Below are 19979 nucleotides of genomic sequence, written 5' to 3'. Positions count from 1 at the left end.
GTGCTGTTGTACGTGTTGCAAAAATAATTTTTAATCTTGGGTTTAACAAAAAGGAAAATGGCAGTTTGTGTTGCACTATGCATTTGTCATGACAACAAGCATAGGAGTAGCACACGATGTAATCATGCTGGTAAAACTTCATATCGTTGTGCTGTTCCCTTTTTAAAAGTTTTTGCTCAGTGTGCCTTTATAAAAACCCAGAGCAGACATCCTTCTGCTAAACAAAACATGTCAACCTCAGATTACACTAATGAAAAAGTGACAGCAAAATAAGGCTTTGCTCCTAATTTCATATGTTGCTCCACTTTTAATCTAGTTGTACCATTATACCCATTCCCCGCCAAATAAATCCTACAGTAAATTCTGGTGGTCGGATTAAATACTCCAGTAGCAATAAGGTTATGTAATATAATAGGAATTGAGCATGAGGCACCAAGAGGAAGTATCAGTACGCTAAGGTACATAGCTGCAGAATTTCTACCTCATATCTCTCTTTCCTGATGGATAAAGTGGGTGATTTTCAGGCAGCACGCAGGTGCCATGTTGGAGATTGTCTCATCAGGCAGATTGGTGTAGAATTGGGTGCAGAAGCCAGGATATAGAATGTGCTGTCCTTCTGATCTTCTACTCACTAAAATTAAATCACTGGAAAATCTGAAGCACCATAAATCACACCTAACTCTGACTCTGTACTCTCATTAAACAAAGATGCATACTGGGAGCAATTTGCTCCCAGATTATTTTTGAAGAAAGGAGGATGTTGACTTTGTTATTTTTCCAGACACTTTACCATATGTATATGCAGATAAATGATAATTCCTTGGCTAATTTCTCTCTCCCCATCCTTTCAACAATGCTTTTTGATTTTCTTTCTAGTTATACATTTTTGAACAGACCTGTCCTTGTTACCAGATCTTCTCCTCTTTTTGTTCTGATTACAGCACTCTTGTGTTATCCCTGAACTCAGTCTCTTCTGCCCTCTATTTCCTAATCACCCTTATAAATATTGCTCCTTCCCTCTATTGTTGCAAGTTAATTGTGGTCTTAATCTATTTATAGATATTCGACATCTCTTACCTCTATATGTTCACCCCTTCGCTTTCCATTCTTTGAAAAACCTGAACAGCTGAACAGTTCCTCATTCTCATTGCAGTGCACTACAGCTTTGGCTGAGCGTGCGAGCCCTGATCTCTTCGACCACACTGTCCGGCACAGCAGCTGGTTCTCTGTGATATATAAGACAGATGATATATAACAACAGGGGTATAATCACCTCACTATATTTTCCCCTTTCCCTCTCACTATGACTTCGTTATGGCAAGAAATATTTACAGGAAGTGACGAAACATTCTATACATGAAGGCTCTGAATTTCGTGGGAATTTTTGGCACGAGAATGAAGGTGTGCTTTCCCCACCCCCACAAAGGAAAATTACACAAGTGACTTATGCTGGATATATGCCAAAACATCTCAAGTTTCATCTGCTCCAGAGCTATAGCCACCGAAACCCTAATGAGATGATTAGCATAGCTCCGACCCCAGAGTCATTTCATCTGGTTCCAGCCCATAGATCATCAAATTCAGTATGATTTGAACTCTCAGCCTATGGATTGCTGGTTCAGCATCATAACAATTAGGCTAGCACGCTCAAGTGTCAATGATATATTAAAAGTCTTGCCCACTACACTTTGCGTGAGTGTTAAAAAAGGCAGCAGGGCAAGAATTTTGAATATATTATTGACAGATGTATTTCTCTCTTCACTTCAGCACCCCCATCTGAGCTGACAAAAAAAAAATCTGATAATCGTTGAATGAAATTAGAATCCACAAAGGAATGGTAGCAGGGCGGAGCTTAAAAAATATAAATGTTAAAAGATTGGTTTGTGTTGTGTCTGTTCCTCCTTCTCTGCATTAGTTATATATCCACAGTTTGTTCTCTTTGGATGGAAACTCAAGCCTAATTGCCAGAATATCCTGCAGTAATACATCACTAACAAATGATTTTCAAGATTTTTTTAAAATAACAAAGCAATCTGGGATTTGATATTTGTTGAGACAAAGATATGACTGTTTTGATTTCTTCAAATAGATTACATTTAGCAATTTCACGACTGATTCAGTGCTAGCTGTTAACTTACCCGTTAGTACAGGAGAAGCCAATTGTGCAATTCTGTTGGGTGTGATGAGTCGTTGTTCCTCTGGAAACCACACGTCATTGATTGCATTCTTTGTGGAGTAATGAATTAGCCTCTGACGTAATTCAGATACAGTTATATTGGGGTCAGCATTCAGTAGCGTTGCTGCAATGCCTGTCGAGAATGCAGAAGTCAAAATACAACATTGTATACAATGATGAGAGCTTAAAATGACCATGTGTCCATTAACTCAGGGACAAAAAAAAGCAGTGCTTTAATGGTCTTAGCTGTGTACCATATAATAAAGGCAGAATGTTTTTCAAGGATGATGTTCAACTTCCCTATAGTTTGAGATAAGCATAAGTTCATGTCAGAGAGGTGGCGAATTTCTTGAGTGTGTTCAAGATAGTTTTCTGCGACAATATGTCTGAGAACCAATGTAAGAAATCGGAGCAGGAGTAGGCCATTTGGCCCTTTGATCCTGCTCCACCATTCAACAAAATCATCGCTGATTCTCTACCTCAGCTCCACCTTCCCACATTATCCCCATATCCCTTAATTCCCTTAGTACCCAAAAACTATCATTCTTTGTCTCGAATATACTCAATGATGGAGTATCCACTGCACTCTGGGGTAGAGAATTCCAAAGATTCATAACTCTTTGAGTGAAGAAATTTCTCCTCATCTCAGTGCCAATTGGCTGACCACTTATTCTGAGACTGTGGCCCCATGTTCTAGATTCCACATCCAGGGGAAACATTTTCTCAGCATCTACCCTGTCAAGCCCCTTAAGAATTTTATATGTTTCAATTAGATCACCTCTCTAAACTCCAGAGAATAAAGGCCTAGTCTTCTCAATCTCTCCTCCTACCACAATCCCCTCATCCCAGGAACTAGTCTAGTGAACATCTGTTGCACTCCCTCTAGGGAAAGTATGTCCTTCCTTAGGTAAGGAGACCAAAATAGCACACAGTATTCCAGGTGTGGCTTCCCCAATGCCCTGAATAATTGTAGTTAGACTTCTATACTCTTATACTCCAATCCCTTTGTAACAAAAGCTAACATAACATTTGCCTTCCTAATTGCTTGCTGTACCTGCATGTTAACTTTCTGTGATTCATGTACAATGACCCTCAGATCCCTCTGAATGCAAACATTTTCCAGTTTCACACCACTCAAAAAGTTTTTTTTTTTCCCCAACCAAACTGGATAGCTTTCTGTGTTCCTATGAAGTGGGGCCAAAGTCATAGCCTCTGGCAGGGGCACCCAGGCTTTCATGATAAAAGGTCACAGACCTGCAACGTTAACTCTGCTTCTCTCTCCACGGATGCTGCTAGACCTGCTGAGTATTTCCAGCACTTTCTGTTTTCATTTCATCCAGATCACAAGCTGTTAATTTCAGTTGGAAATCTTGACTGATAACACCAAGATCAGAGGAGGCACAGGATAAAGGGACAGTGGAGTGATTCTCATACACAAAGTTAGTACATCTCCAGGAATCAAATTAGGAGTTGTATTAACAATTTAAGAAAATGCCCTACTCAAGAAGGAACATTGCAAGTTCAAGAAATACAGTTCAGAGGAGATGGTAAATAATAAGGAGACATGAAATTGTCTACACTATTTACTTAATGGCAGAAATCTTCAGTAGCTCTGCACCTTTCCACAATAACACAGCTGAAATTGGAAACGTGCTTGGATGCTGAGAAATGTGAGCCAATCCCAGGTCCCAAAATGCTGTGCCAATTGCTTTGGAGCACCAACCTTTTGTACCCTTACACTAGCCCCGTCCTGCCAGTGTTGCTAAATCTCAAGATTACCAATATGTACCTGCCACATGAGCTGCCGCCTGTGATGTTCCACTCTTAGAGGTGAAGCATGTGATGCAGTCGCTGGAAGCACTAATGATGTCATCACCAGGAGCAAATAGGTCAACACAACGACCAAAATTAGTTCCCATGGTTCCAGTGATGCTTAGTTCGTCATTATAATTGGTGGCGCCAACAGTGATAACCTAAAGGTTTAGTATGGAATGTGAAGTGAAAACAAACTGGTTACCAGATTTGGAGAACACATATTTTATCCCAAATTTTGTTTTCTCATTTTTTTCCCTTTTAAGCTGCTCTGATGTGACACATATACCCCTTACCTGCAATGACCAAAAAGACATCCAAATCAGTCTGAACTGACATAATTTGCATTGTTTTAGAGTCATATCCTACTCTGAGCTTTGTTCTAGTTGTCTCTTGGGCTCTCCACGATGTACTTCACGTTGTGCTGTGAGGGTCGGCAGGGAACCTGCTCCCAGACCTTCACATCTGACCATCCAACCAGCCATCAAGAGAAGCATGAGAACAGGCCTAGCAGACTCATCTATTAACTTGATTATTTCGAAGACACACATTAACTCTCCAAGCCCTATGTCCCTGAACCTCCCTATAGCCAACAGCATTATTAATACTGCTTCATCCTATTGGAAAGACAAACATACCTCTGGTTCTGAAGCAGGTGAATACAAACAGGCATCATCTTTGTAATTCCCGGCAGCTGCAATTAATGCTACACCTGTCCGTGCCAATAATCTGCATGCTGCATTCAAAGTCTGACTAATTCCCCCAGCGAAAGGCAACAGCACAATTATAGGTCTGTAGGGCTGAAGAATCAGGGTATTCCTGATGAACTCCAAACCTGATGAATAGAAGAACAGAAACAGTATCTTTAATGTTCTGCTCTGCCTCTATTTCTGCTCCAAAACCTCACCTGTTTAAGCCTCATTCTCAGCTAAGGCATGAAAATAGATTTTTTTTTGTCTTTGGGACACTTCTACACCTTTGTGGTCCCTCGCCGCGTCTTCAGGGAAGAATCCAGAACACTATTTTAACAAACATGAATGTACCACTTCTCCATTCAGTCTGATAGAGCTGTTGCTAAATTCTGGAAACCAGTCACACAAAAAATGTTTGAGGGTAGTTGCTCTAAACATTTTAAATGAAATAATTTCTTTAAAAAAGGACGCAGGGTGACCCATAATAAAAAGTGACCAAGCATAGGAAAGGCTGGAAATGTGAAACTGTAAAATAAATATGACGATGTCTTTGGGAAACAAAAGTAACCGCATTTTCAGTTGTGAGCTTGTAGCAGGTTATTTTCTGTGTTTGATCATATAACGTAATTACAAAAAGACCTGTGTCATCGAAGTGCAAATGCTATGCATCCCTTAACACACGTGCAATCCTCATTGTCTAGTTTTCTATCTCTGAAACCTGTTCACTCAAAAACATGCTCTCATCCTTCTCAAGGGCAATTATGGATGGGGAATAAATGCTGGCCTTGCCTGCGATGCTCACATCCCAGGAAAGAATAAAAAATAGTATAATCAAATTCTGCATTTTTTCAAAGAACGTGTACTCCGAATCCTAATATTTTCTGCATCATAGTGAAAATACTTTCACAAAATATCCCCAAATTATAAATGTACATAATAGCACGCTGCCACTTCAAACATTACAATGAAGTCATTATGACATTTCGGTTCATATTTAATATGGTTACAAAAAATGTATCTAAGGCTTCAATGGTCAACAAAAAAGGAAACATTGACAAATCATTACAATGATTTGCAGCAAGGCCCAGGCCATAATTTTAATAGCTCAGGATATATATCAAAATTCAATTTTTATTTGTCTCCTCATCTCTTGATTTTCTAACCCCTCGGTTCCCCTACTCCAATATTATTCTTATTCAGGCTTGAATTATTGATACCCTACTTGTTCTCTGTTTTATATTTTATATTTTTCCACCCTTCTATTGAACCCCAATCCAGCAGCAAATCCCAGCTCAGCTGGTAAACATGCAAACTACTGCAATGGTCACATTATAAACTGGACAATAAAAGATGTGCGAGAGGGAGCTGAAGTAGTTCACCCTGTTCCCCTCCCTGCTCATGGCAAAGTGCCCACCTCTACTTCCCACCTCCTCAGCATAGCTAGCAATTCAGTTTGGTTCTAAGTTAAAGGTGCTACTCACCAGCCAGTGCTCCACTGATAGTCCCCCTGCCCTGACAGTTGAGAATTCTCACAGTGCGGATATTTGCTCCTTTTGCTACCCCAGAGTCACGCCCACTCACTATTCCTGCAGTGTGTGTTCCGTGGCTATCACATTTATCAGCCTGGAGGGGGAAAATTGCAAAACAATTTGCATATTAGAAAAGATCATCAGCAAGAACTGCATGGCACACTTTGTTGCAGCTACACTTATACAACTATGGGTTGCAATTAACTCCTAGTCCCGAGCAAGTGAAAGCTTTTTTGGTTTGTTTCTTTTCCTCTCTCTGTGTCAGGAAATACTGCCATACATACCATGCAAGAAATTAATTTTATCTCTGGTAAAGCCTCTGTACACGCAAATAAACATGCCCAGTATAGGCCCTCCTTGATACTTTTCAGATTTCATTGATGACGGTGATGGCTCCTGCAGTGTTTCTGAGGTTGTCGTACCGCTCCCATGTCACAAAGTCTTTTTTTACTGAACACCAAGCTACCTAATAGCCCAGTCATCCAACGAACTCAAGAAGCTAACCTATCAATGAGATAAATAAAAGAGGCATTCTGTTCTTATGCTCATTCAGTAACAATGACATACTTGAGCACCTCTAAGTGCCTTCCAAGTCACACACTATCATGACTTGCACATATATCAACTTTCTGGGTCAAAATTCTGGAACTCTCTACCTAGCAGCACTGTGGGAGCACCTCCACCACACAGACTGTAGCGATTCAAGAAGGCAGCTCACCACTAACTTTTCAAGGGCAACTTGGGATGGACAATAAATGCTGTCCTTGAATATCCCAAGAATGATTTTTTTTTAAAAGCTAGAACTCTAAAGGCGATGTGTTTTTTGAGGGCTTGCTCTGTATGTACAGGTATATCAGTGAATATTTTGTTGTAGTCTTCGAATGCGCCCGACTGCCTCTTTTTCTATTATCAATCTTTCAACATCCCGAGTAATGTCTAGACCAAATTTTAATGGGGAATCAATTATCAAAGCAAACTAATGATCCAAATGTTTGTTCCCCTAATTCTCCACTCCAAATCCCCACCCTGATTCCAATTAATATAGATAAATTAATACTACACTATACTATATTGGTGGAAATTTCCAAGCAATTTCTAACTCAGCAACAGTTGAGTCACCTGGCGGTAGAATCGAGTCCCATCTTCTTCTGGGACACTCTCAAACTCTGTAACTAGGACTTTCTCTTCAATTTCTCGATGGTTGCTTTGCACGCTTGTGTCAAGTAAGTAAACTTCCACCAGATCACCATTATCTAGCAAAGACATAATAAGAATAACAAAGTAGGTGAGTTGTTATTGTTCCAATCAATTACAACCTACTGGGTGGAGGAGTGCCGCAAGACAATGCTTTTTCATCTATAAGTGAAATGAGGGTTTAGATGTCCGCAAATTGGCACTAGAGTATCACACACAGTTGCCAGGTCACGGGTAGGTGTGAGAAATGATAAAGCCTGTTGCAGTACAGGCTGTTCTGAGATTGGAGTAAGTTCACATTGTGGGACCACATCAGAAGGATCTTAACTCTGCATTGCGGGAGTCTTTGAAGTTGACGCTAAACTCAAAGTAAAAAGATATTTCATTAGCACCTTAATGAGTACAAAAACACCAAACAATAATTCAGAAATCAGTTATTTTTATCTGTCTAATTACATCTAATTAATGAAACCACTTTGAAGGTCAAGATGTGAAAATTACTTACTTGGAGGGGTATACTGTTCCACTGTATCCTCTGAAGGAATAATACGATTTAGATTCCAGGGGATAGTCTGAGCAAACAAGGATGAGTCCTCTTCGATATATTCAATATGAGGTAATCTCAGAGCCTATGCAAAAGATTTCACACGGTACACTTCAAGATACATATTTGTTATACAAATGATCTTTACAAAAAAAAGAAAGACTTGCATTTATATAATGCCTTTCATTTCATAATCATTATTAGTGAGACTAGTGCTTTATTCCATACTTACTAATTGAATTTAAAATCCCCCAGCTGCCATGGTGGGATTTGAACTCATGTCTCCGGAGCATTAGTCCAGGGCTATAGATTACTAGTCCAGTAACATTAACACCAAGCCACCATCCCCCCAAAAAACGAAGTCTTGCATTTATATAGCGCCTTTCACAACCTCAAGACCCCTTCCACCCCAAAAGTGCTTTACAGCCAATGAAGGCTGGCAGGCAGGTCCGGCTCTGCAAGAGGTTCTCTGTCCCCACCCACCAGATGGACTAGCCTGCAAAATCTGAGTGGTTTTAATATATTACCATCTGCCGAGATTAAGCATTTAGAACTGACTCGCACCAGCAGATAAAACTTGGTTCCAATGCTTTGTCACTTACATACATTTAACACATTGCTCTCTCTATTTCTCATAGTTAACAGCCCCATCACAACCCACAGCCCATCTCACATTTAACACAAGGAGGCCTCTGATTTTACCATGTCTAGCACATCACTGCTCATTTTGATGACAAAGCCTCTGAAGACTTCATGGAAAACAAGAACAAGTTCTGTCATATAGCCATGCTTGGCTGCTTTAGTGTGGAGTCTGTGTATGGTGCGTTCTGTCTGGGATTTGTGAGTGGCCTTTTTCATCACCACTATGTACTGACCAGGTAACCTCCAAGCATCCTGGAAATACAATAAGATTTGTAGTTTAGTCATCTTGAGATATGCTTTTTCACCTTAATTGTAAATAAGAACATAGATTAACCAGTCACCATTGGGCTGAATTCCCCATGGGCTTCAGGAACCTGACATTGGGACCAAAAGGGGTTAATTAAGGACCAATCAGAAGGCCAGCAGCTCTGAAGCCTCAGCAGCTCCACAAGGAGAGGTGGGGGGGGCACTGCTGAGGCAGGTAGGAGATTGAGAGGACACCTCAACATTGAGGCAGCCTCAGAGAGGTAAGCTTAAAATAAAAATTCAGAGGGGGTCAAGAAAGCAGGCCCCTCTGAATGGAGCGGAAACACCTCCAGATGGCTCATTGGGACCACGGAGACTGCTTTTCCTGCCCATGGCCCCTTCTTTGGGGCATGGAACCTCTGACTCCGATGGCCACCCCCTGGACTGCAGCAGGGTGGCCACTTGCAATGTGCCAAATGCCATCTAAATGGCCCCTAATTGGGGCTTAAATATTGGGACTTCCATTCAGTGGGTAGCTGATCTGGGTCCCTGCCCATCACTGGGAAACTTCCCCGGTGTGGTTTTCTGTAATCTTCCTGACACCGTACCCCCCTCCCCGACCACCTCTTCCACCCCCCCCCCTCCCCCCCGCTCTCCACCCCCCACCACCTCCCACCCCCATCACCACCGCCACTTCCACCACCCCAGGGCCTGGAAAATTCTGCCCATTAAGTCACCACTCAGTCAGTAGCTCGACTTAAAATTGTTGCATTCCCCCAATTCATCAAACTGACCTTCAGTAATGCTGAGTTAATTGGCTCCTGGTTTAAGTTCACAGCAGCAAATGAGATTTCACTTCTCATGGGATTCATTGTAATACTTAGAGGAAGACATTTCATCTTACAGAAGCTACTTTCTGATATAAAAGCTTGTATTTATTTCACATGTTTAATGTAGCAAGCTTTCCAAGAGTCTTATCAAACAAAATTTGACACCGTGCCACTAAAGATAGAAAGAAAAGTGACCAAAAGCTTGGTCAAAGAGGTAGGTTTTAAGGAGTATCCTAAAAGAGGTAGAGAGATAGAGAGGTGGAGAAGTTCATGGAGTGAATTCTAGAGCTTAGGCCCTAGACAACTGCCAATGGTGAGACGATGAAAATCATACTGTACAAGAGGCCAAAACCAGAGGAACACAGAGATCGCAGAGGATTGTGGGAAATGTTCCCTATAAAATTTAGTTGCTATGTGCATCGTCCTTTTAAATTTTTTTGCACAGCCATACACATGCGTTGTTTATCCCAGAACAAGGCCTGCACGGCACCTTTCAGGCTGCTGCCTGGCCACGCACTTGTGCAGCTTAATGGAAACATTGGTTGTGGGTCTGGATGAGATTACAAAGATAGGGATGGATGAGGCCATGGAGGGATTTGAACGCAAGAATGAGTATTTTAAAACTGAGGCGTTGCTGCGACTGGAAGCCAATGTAGATCAGTGCATACAGGGATGGCATGTGCACGGGAGTTAGGATATGGGCAGCAGAGTTTTGGATGAGCTCAAGTTTAGGGAGGGTGGAAGACAGGAGGCTAACTAGGAAAGCATTGGAATAATTATGTCTGGAGGTAACAAAAGATTGGGTGATACAGAAATTAAATGGAATGGATGAGAAAGGGAACAGGAGAGGTTTCAGTATCTCAGCCTGAAAGAGTCTCTCAATGGAAGTGAGGAAGGCCAATAAACAATTCAGCCAGCTCTGTGGGTTGGGAGGGAGGTCAAGAGAATTCAATCAATAGAGGGAGTGCAGGTTGAGATACAGGCAACTGTGGGAAGCTAATTCCTCTGGTGGGGAATCCACAACAAAGAGGCACAATCTTTGAGTGGCACAGTGGTTAGCACCACAGCCTCACAGCTCCAGGGACCTGGGTTTGATTCTGGGTACTGCCTGTGCGGAGTTTGCAAGTTCTCCCTGTGACTGTGTGAGTTTTCGCCGGGTGCTCTGGTTTCCTCCCACAGCCAAAGTCTTGCAGGTTGATAGGTAAATTGGCCATTGTAAATTGTCCCTAGTGTAGGTAGGGAATATGGGATTGTTGCAGGGTTAGTATAAACGGGTAGTTGTTGGTTGGCACAGACTCGGTGGGCCAAAGGGCCTGTTTCGGTGCTGTATCTCTAAATAAATAAAATAAAAATCTTAAAATTAGAGCTTGACCTCTCAGAAGTGAAATCAGGAAGTAATTTTTTACACAAATGTTAGCAGAAATCTGTAACTCTTTCCCCAAAAAACTAGGGATGCTGAGTTAATTGAAATATTCAAGACTGAGATGGATAGAATTTTGGTTTCTTTACTTGTCCCATTACCACTCCATTTTGCCTTGCACCATCATCCTTTTTGTCATTTAATCACAGACCTTACCCTTTGTTCATTTCTGACCTCCTTTCCCTGGCTCTGTACCAGTTTAAAACCTCTTAATCTTTAACATCTTTCAGTTCTGATGAAAAGTCATTAACCTGAAATATTAACACTGTTTTTCTCTCTCGACAGTTGCTGTCTGACCTGCTGAGTGTTTCCAGCACTTTCTGTTTTTATTTCAGATTTCCAGCATCCACAGTATTTTGCTTTTATCAGTAGATATTTTGTTAGGCAGGGCATCGATGGATATGGATCAAAGGTACAGATGGCCAAGATCTAACTGAAGGTTGGAACAGGCTGGAGGGGCTGAATGGACTCATCCTGCTCCAATGAGCTAAGCTCAATATCTCTGGTCCAGCATAAAACATTGCAGGAGATTCCGTATCTCTACTAATGGATCATGCAGAAATGAAAAAATATTCGGTTGAAATATCTTCTGCCAATAACTTGCTGCAGTTAATTCCAATAACTTCTAATGCAGACACATTTTTATTTTAAAAATACAAGTAATTACCTGCACCACATTGTCCGGGTGCTGGTGATGCAACACTAATTCAAAGAATTATTTTTACAATAAAACATTAAGCAGGGTGCGGGGGGGGGGGGGGAGGGGGTGTTGCTGGGTGGAATGGAACCTTACTGTAAAGAACCCCTCTATACTTGACCATAGTACTGGCCATTTCTCTAATCCTGTTTGACAAAGATTCATTTTTACAAAAGCATTGAACACGGATTTTTGGACATATGGTACAGCCATATATTTTGCTTTGTAAAGTTTAGATGAACTCAGGGTAGTTTGCTCTGGGTTCCTCAATAAATTCATCTCAAAGTAGGATGCCAGCTGCACTTTTCTTTGAAATTCAAAATAAAAACCAACCACAAGATTTTGTTCTTTCCCAGTTTGGCAACTTGCATTCTTCAAAATAGTAAAGTTGTACTGTTTTACACGCAGTGAGCAAACAAAGAGCTTGCACATCCATGTGAACAGTAAAATGCACATAAATGGCAGCGTTTAAAAAAAAGATTTTAAAACTCAAAAGACTGAAAGGTACAAGGGACATGTTTCACGGTCCGAATGAGTTCACTGATAGCTGAATGAGCTGAAAGGAAGCTCGATGCTGATACAAACCACAAGGTATTGCTTACTCTGTTGGATCGGTGGAACGGTGCGGGCTTGTTCTGGTTGTGGTCCCATGTCTCAGAATCCTGAAGGAGGATCTCCTCATTGAAGGCAAAAGACAGATCGATCTCCTCTTCCCCTTCAAACTCCGATGTGGAAGATACAAAACACAGGAGAATCAGTAGCTTCGACCAGAGTCTGAAGCTACCCATGGTGGATGGCATGTCTTAAAGGGACCGGTTAGGTGAGGGAGAGGAGTCCGGAATCTCTTGCTTTCTCTGCGGCTTTGTTAGTGGCTGTTCTGCTGAACGGAGCAAACATGCTCAATAAGTGGCTTCTGGGCACATGTGATGCTTTAAATACCTCTTCAGGTGTGTGGTTGCCGCCCTGACGTCACTAGGGTCCCTGGTCTGAGGATCACGCCACTGCTTTCTCATCGGACCATCCATTCATATTAATCGTTACCTGACAGTGGGAAAACCCACAGCGATCAAATTACAAGCCAAGAGTACAGAAAGACAGCCCCCTTTCCAATCAATGTTCAACCAAACCCTTCCAACTGCAGTAAACTTTTACTACAGTATTCTAACCATGTGCAACCAGTACAGATTGAACATCGCCGTTTACATTTGTTGCATTAAATGAATGCTCATTCATTTGAATGAATAGTTATTCCAAATTGTGTACATTATTTAGAGAGAATATAAAAGGTTTTGCTTTTTTTCCCAAAAATATACTCTATTCATAAAAATCTGAAAAAATACATTACAAAACAGTTCCAATTTGACATTCCAGAAAGTGCAAAGAAATCAGTTTCCTTCGATACAGAATGTAGGTTGCCTCACAATGCTTGCCATTCCATTTCACATACAATGTACATTTGCATTACACAGCAAAACCATGTTTTGGTGTGTACAGTCCAAGGGGTTTTACACGGGTTCCAGCCCCTCGGTTCACTCTGGCGGCAGGACCTTACACAGTGGTCTTTCCCCATTCAGCCTTTGTGGCAGCTGCCCCAAGCTTTCGTGCATCCCTCAGCACGTGGTCCTGGACCTTGGAATGTGACAGTCTGCAACACTGGGTTGTGGACAACTCTTTGCACTGGAAGACCAGCAAGTTTCAGGCAGACCAAAGAGCGTCTTTCACTGAGTTGATGCTCCTCCAGCAGCAGTTGATGTTTTTCCCTGGGAACAGCCTGTAGAGCTCAGACTGCTGTGTTACGTAGCTGCTTGGGACGAACCTCGACAAAAAACACTGCATCTCTTCCCACATTTGCTTTGCAAAGGCACATTCCAGAAGGAGGTGGGCAAGGGTCTCTTCCCCACCACAGCCACCTTGAGGTTAGCGTGCGGAGGTGGTGAGACTCCGGGCATGCAGGAAGGATCTGACGGGGAGGGCCCTTCTCACCACCAGCCAAGCTACGTCTTGCTGTTTGTTTGAAAGTTCTGGTGATGAGGCATTTTGCCAAATGACTTTGGCGGTCTGCTCGGGGAACCATCCAACAGGATCCACCATCTCCTTTTCCTACAGGGCCTTGAGGACATTCCATGCAGACCACTACCTGATGGATTTGCGTGAATTTTATGTTCATAAAATGAGGTTTGACAGTCCTTCGGTGTAGAATCTTTTTTTACACTCCCTGTTGCATTAACCACTTCCAGGTAAGTTTTAGTATGGGAATTAAGAGTTCTGTACACTGTCCCAATACTGTTCCTTGTTCCTTCACCTCCAGCTTCAAACAAGCAACTGCATCTGATATGAAGGCCTGCTACCCAACCCGAACCCGATGGGACCCGACGACATGTGTTGAGTTCGGGTCGGGTCGCTCTTCCAGGTCTGGCTTTCAGGTTCGGGTCGGGTCAGGCCGGGTCTGGGTCGGACACACACAGTACTCCACAGACTCTGAGTCTGCACAGTGAGTGAGTGAGTGTCTCTATGACGTCATCGCACTCATGCTGCAGCAGTGCAGCTTCCTTCCATTCTATCCGTCCAAAAGAGATAAGTACAGTGAGTGCACTCTGGTCGGGTTGGGCTCGGTTCGGGTTGGGGTGGGGTCGGGCACAAGTCGGGTCGGACGCGGGAAAAAAATGGAAGGACTCGGGCCGGGTCGGGCTCAGGTCCGATGTGGTTCTGTTAGGTTCGGGTTGGTTTTTTTTCCCCCAGACCCGACCAGGCGTTTAATCTGATATAGCCTGCAGTGAGGAAATTTCTATTCTACCAGTTTGAGTTGCCTATTAAAAAAATAAGGAACCATGGGCTGAATTTTGTGGGGCGCTCAGGAGCCGAATAGGATGTGGGGTGGGCCCACCTGGAGTCCAGAACCCTGATGTCATGACGTTGGTTCTGCATATTATCAGCAGCTGGAAGGATCTAAGATGGCGTTACCACTACAACACAGCGGGACTGCAATTAAGCTCATTGACAAGATAGTTAAGAATAATTTGCATGGACTTGATTGGGATTTTACATGGAGTTTGACATTTTATGACCAGCGAATTGGGATCATAGGCCTTCAGATCCCTGACTGGCTACAGCTGGTTGCACCAAGGCAAGGCCTCAGTGCCACCTCTGGGAGTCAGCCATGTTGAGTTTGTTAGTTGATTGTTGGTTGCCCTGAAGGGGAAGAGCGGGGAGCAGAGGCCATTGCCGGCCTGTCGCTGAAGGTCTGTAAGTGTACAAGTTGCTTCTGCTCATGGTCTCTCAGCAACAGGGAGCCGTTCAGGCTGTATATGGAGGAGTCCACAACCTTCAGGCTTTAGGGCGGAGGGGTCCTCTCTGGAGGCAAAGGCTGCTGCAATTTGCAAGGCTGGAGCAATGCAGGGCTGGCAGGCCTTTAAAAGTGGGGCCATCACCTGCCTCCACATCAAGTGACATGAGATCAATGCCTTGTGGCCTGCCCCTGCACCTGCATTGGATGGGCCGCACCTCCAGACCATTAATTGGCTGGCTGCAGCGTGGTCGTGGTTGGCAGGCCGCATTTCTCCTGTGCAGCAACAGTACCTGCTTCCAGTGCTGCTGCCAAGACCCACGCCATGTGTTCTAAATTCAACCCTATATGTGACAGGACAGTGATAGAACTGACTGTGCAAGCCTTTCAAGAGACAGTGCTTGAAAGGTTGTAATAAGGAGGGAATAGTTTGGTTACATGCCCTACTGGTTACATATATGAAGGGGAATGAAAGATAAAATTCCAATTTGGCTGACCAGACCTAACACACAGTTTTCATATAAGGTTCGTGTTAAATCCCAACATGAGAAAAGTACTGGGTATCTCCCTCACTGAACATAATGGGCAGAATTTAATGAAGCCTGCGAAGGCAGGGTTGGAGGTGGGATTGGGAGGGAAATCAGAAAGGTTAATGTTGAGTTGGCTCCCCCATGTGTTCCCACCTCCGAGCACTCTTGCTGGCCAGGCAAGGTGAGACTGGCATCAACTACCTACCTGGCAACAGCGGGTAGCTAATCAGCAGCAATTTAGGTGCCCAGTTAGGGGCAAATTGGTAACACAGCCAGAGCACAAATGGCTCCTCCTGCTGAGGCCAAAGCCCGACAGCTGACTAGAGGCAGCTTCCTGGCAGCAAGCTGGGGCACCAGCGAGGCCTCCTCTAATTCCTGCTCCCCACCCCAGTACCGCAGGTATCAGAAAGCCACAGCTGCAGCTGCAGGCTATCCAGTGGAAGGTTCGCCTCCACAATGATGGCCTGGCAGCTGTAGCCACGGGTTATTTTAAGTTTTTTATTCCATCTTCAGAGATCGCCTCCATCTTGAGACGCCCTCTTGGCCCTTCACCTACAATGGCCATCTTTCCTAGTGGGGCTGTTGGCCGCCCAGAACCTCAGGCCCTCCCATTGGCCTTCCCGGCTCCCTGTTCCATCTGCCGGCCTTAATTGGATGGTGAACGAGGAGGCTGCCTCCTGGATATTCTCCCTTGCTGACATGTCACTGACCCAAGCAGGGTCAGGACCTGGAAATGGTCCCGATGTCCAAATCTTTTATAAGTACAGAAGATTCCGCCCAATGTTTCATGTCACTGATGTGACACTTAATAAAACTGCCCTCCAACAATCAATGTCTGTGAAAGATAGTTCAAGTTGGGGAAAAGATTACACAGATTAATCAGGAGAAAATCTTTAAGAGCTGGTCTCCAGCTGTCATACCTCTAACAACAGAGCTGGCATCACTGATATTTTGTTACAAAATTAAACTAAAAATGCACACAGCAGTTATCCCAATTGAAAGAAATGGACGAGAGCGCAGTAGGAGTTCTGAGCAGCCCTCACAAAACTGTTTTTCTGAAAAGGTCCAAACCCTTGAAAGTATGGGAAATGTTAACCTAGCAATGTCTAGGCTCCCAAACATTGGAGGCAACACAATATCTGTGGCTTCTTCCTACTGGCAGCATATGATTGGCATCCTTCCCTCTGTGAGAGATGATGGGAATGCAGCCTCAGACCTTTGGTGAGGTCAGATGTGATCATCTGCTGCACTTCATTTGATGGCTGAAGAAGCCAATTCTGGAAAGCCAAAGTCTGTCACACATGAAGTTGTCCCTTGCCTGTGGTGCAGGATGATCTCTGCTGATGCCTTGTTTGAAGGGTGGACGTCCACTTTGGAGCTTTTGAAACCATATGCCGTGGTGGTGGTGAATTCCTTGCCACATCTGGTGTTACCATTTGCATCAATCACCAGCTAGCGTTTCCCACTTGACACGATTGATGTTGAGGGCTTTCATGTCTCTTTTGACAGTGTCCTTGAATTGGAACTTTGGGCACCCTGTTGGTCTCTTGACACGATATATAGCCTATCCTTAGAGATGCAGCCATTTTCCATCCTATGCACATGCCCAAGCCAGCAAAGCCTTCTTTTCTTGATTAGCGCTAGCATGCTTGGCATGTTTGCCCTAGAAAGGACTGCTTCATTGGTGACTTTGTCTTTCCATGTGATGCCGTGGATGCATCATAGACACTGGAGATTGAGTCTTAGGTGTAAGTTGTCCATGATTCGCTGCCATAAGGCAATGTGCTGAGGATAGCAGTCTTGTAGATAAACATCTTGGTCCTGTGAGTCAGTTTGTTGTTTTTCCATGCCTATTTAGTTAGTTGGCCAAAGTTGGTGGCTGCCTCTCCAATGCATGTGTTGAGCTCCTCATCCAGACTCAGGTTGTCTGTTGCCATAGATCCAAGGCAAATATTATAAGGCAAAGAAATGAACACACCAGGTTTTCTCAGGTTTAAAGAAGAAAAAATGAAATTTATTAAACCTTAAACTTAAACTCTAATACAGTTCATGCCTATGGATATACGACGCGCCCACGCTAGCATGCACATGCGATATACACATGCAGATAGGGACAGAAAAGAATCTGCTGACTGCTTAAGGTGGTGTGTTGTTGAATCTGATCACAAGTGGAGACACAACACCCTGTCCTAGAACTACTGTCAGGCAAGCCCCCACCTGCCAAGACTGAGGCACACATGATTTTGTCACATAAACATTAAAACTTAAAATTGCAAGCCCCTGACTGGAAGGACATTTGCATAGTACTAGCAGTGTTGGAACAAAGGGGACCCAGTTGTTGCTTCTCCAATGCACAGAAGAATTGATAAGACCAGCTTTAGTCAAATGACTAACTGGCTGTTGCACAGAATTTGAACTTCCAACAAGGGATTTGAACTCAGAACGCCGTGTGCTCCTGGGACTGAAGCAAGAATTACCTCCTCTCTGTCTGCCTGCTCCATCTCCTTCCCATATAACTGAATCTTGTGAAAATACGTGAAACCCAAAGAGAGAAAAGTCTCCTCCATGAACAAGGTTTAAGAAGAATATTAGGCCCGAAGGAAGCCAAGACTACTTACAAAAGGACTAATCCATGAGCTCGAAGCACCGTAACAAGATATTGCCTCAAAATGTTCCCCCTTATCTTTTCTTCTCTTTTCTGCCCCTATCGGCATGTGTATATCGCGTGTGCATGCTAGCGTGGGCACGTCGTATATCTGTAGGTGTGAACCGTATTAGAGTTTAAGTTTAATGTTTAATAAATTTCATTTTTTCTTCTTTAAACCTGAGAAAACCTGGTGTGTTCATTTCTTTGCCTTATAATTGGAAACTGTGAACAAGGATTCACAAAAAGGGGAACTCAAAACAGAGTGTGTTTAAAATTAAACCCTGTTAACACTCAGACCAGGTAAAGACAGCAAAAGACCCTTAGACACATTTCTCACCTGGTCGTAACACTACAGTTTCCCTGACACTGTTGGTGAGGGAGAACATGGCACAGGCATGGGACAGACAACTGTCTTTGTTATGCACACACTTCTAGTTATTTGTGCAAAATTTCATTCGTAGTCGCTTTCAGAAACTGTCACTGCAGTTCTGTCTACATTGAGTCCCTTTTATTTGCCATGACGTTTCTTGCAGCCCTTTCATTTTACAAGATAGATGAGTGATCAAATAGGGCAGAGTGGAGCTTGTAAGGGATACAGTATCAACTATGATTCTGTGGTAATTAAAATATTAAATATGAGGTGTATGTTTTCAAAATCTAGTAGATATGGAGCTCCTGTCAAAATTGCTGCCCAGGTCAGGTGTACTGATGTAACCCAAAAGATGTAGAATGTGATACACTTAAAAAATGTACAAACCTACAAATAATATAAAATTGAGAAACCTTTCCAAATTAACAAATGGAACAAGGACTAGGGGACATAGATTGAAAGTTTTGGGCAAAAGATGCAGGGGAAATATGAGGAAGCACTTTTTACGTGGCAGTTGGTAACAAACTGGAACTTGCTGCCCACAAGGTTGGTAGAAGCGGAGATGATCAATGACTTCAAGAGGAAGTTGTATGACCATCTGAGAAATAGACTTACCGGGCTACAGGGATTGAACGGGGGAGTGGGACTGACAGCATAGCTCCATGGAGAGCTGCCATGGACTCGATGGGCTGAATGGCCTCCTTTTGTGCCGTTTATGACTATGACTCTAAATCCATGAACCTTTGGACCTGGTTTTCTGTCTGGGCAACTAGTGCAGCATCATCAGCATACAGAAGTTCTCTGATCAGGACATGCCATACTTTTGTCTTGACTTTCAGTCTTGATAGGCTGAGGGGTTTCCTCTCTGATCATGTATGGAGGTACACTCCTTCCATGTCGGCAGGGAAAGCATGGGTCAGGAGAACCAAGAAAATGATACAAAACAGAGTAGGGACTAAGACTCAGCCCTGTTTCATCCCATTCTTGATCTCAAAACTCTCAGAGGTGGAGCCATTGAACTGAATGATGCTATGCATTTTATCATGGAAGGACCGTATGAGACTGCGACACCTGGGAGGACAGCCGATTTTCTCTAGTATCCAGTAGAGGCCCGTCCTGCTCACGGTGTCAAATATTTTTGTGAGAGCCACAAAAGCAAGTTAGAATGGTGTTTACTGCTCTCTGCACTTCCCATGAAGCTGGCATAAGGAGAAGATCATATCTACCATTTACTGGCTGCATGCTAGCAAAGGAAACTGGGTGAGTCGCGGTTTGAGATCATTCGTTTCTCTACAGCTCTCCTGATTGGAGAGATTTAAACATCATTGCCTCAGCACCAAACACATAAACAATTACAAGCCATCAGG

General features: G+C 43.3%; 1 protein-coding gene across 1 annotated transcript in view; it reads right to left on the bottom strand.

Annotated features, from left to right (window-relative positions):
- The window catches only part of pcsk9 (proprotein convertase subtilisin/kexin type 9), a 28201-nt gene extending 15449 nt beyond the window's left edge, over positions 1–12752 (bottom strand). Inside the window, exons 1-9 of the mRNA XM_068036961.1 lie at positions 12385–12752; positions 8650–8841; positions 7909–8032; positions 7329–7462; positions 6162–6303; positions 4627–4823; positions 3966–4149; positions 2139–2309; positions 1078–1226 (exon numbers count right to left, since the gene is read on the bottom strand). Coding sequence (XP_067893062.1) covers positions 1078–1226; positions 2139–2309; positions 3966–4149; positions 4627–4823; positions 6162–6303; positions 7329–7462; positions 7909–8032; positions 8650–8841; positions 12385–12582 — 1491 coding nt within the window. The 5' untranslated portion in view covers positions 12583–12752. The remainder of the gene's footprint in view (positions 1–1077; positions 1227–2138; positions 2310–3965; positions 4150–4626; positions 4824–6161; positions 6304–7328; positions 7463–7908; positions 8033–8649; positions 8842–12384) is intronic.
- Positions 12753–19979: the final 7227 nt, after the last annotated feature.

Source organism: Heterodontus francisci, chromosome 8, assembly GCF_036365525.1.
Source record: "Heterodontus francisci isolate sHetFra1 chromosome 8, sHetFra1.hap1, whole genome shotgun sequence".
Lineage (NCBI taxonomy): Eukaryota > Metazoa > Chordata > Chondrichthyes > Heterodontiformes > Heterodontidae > Heterodontus > Heterodontus francisci.
This window is presented reverse-complemented; position numbering and strand designations above follow the sequence as displayed.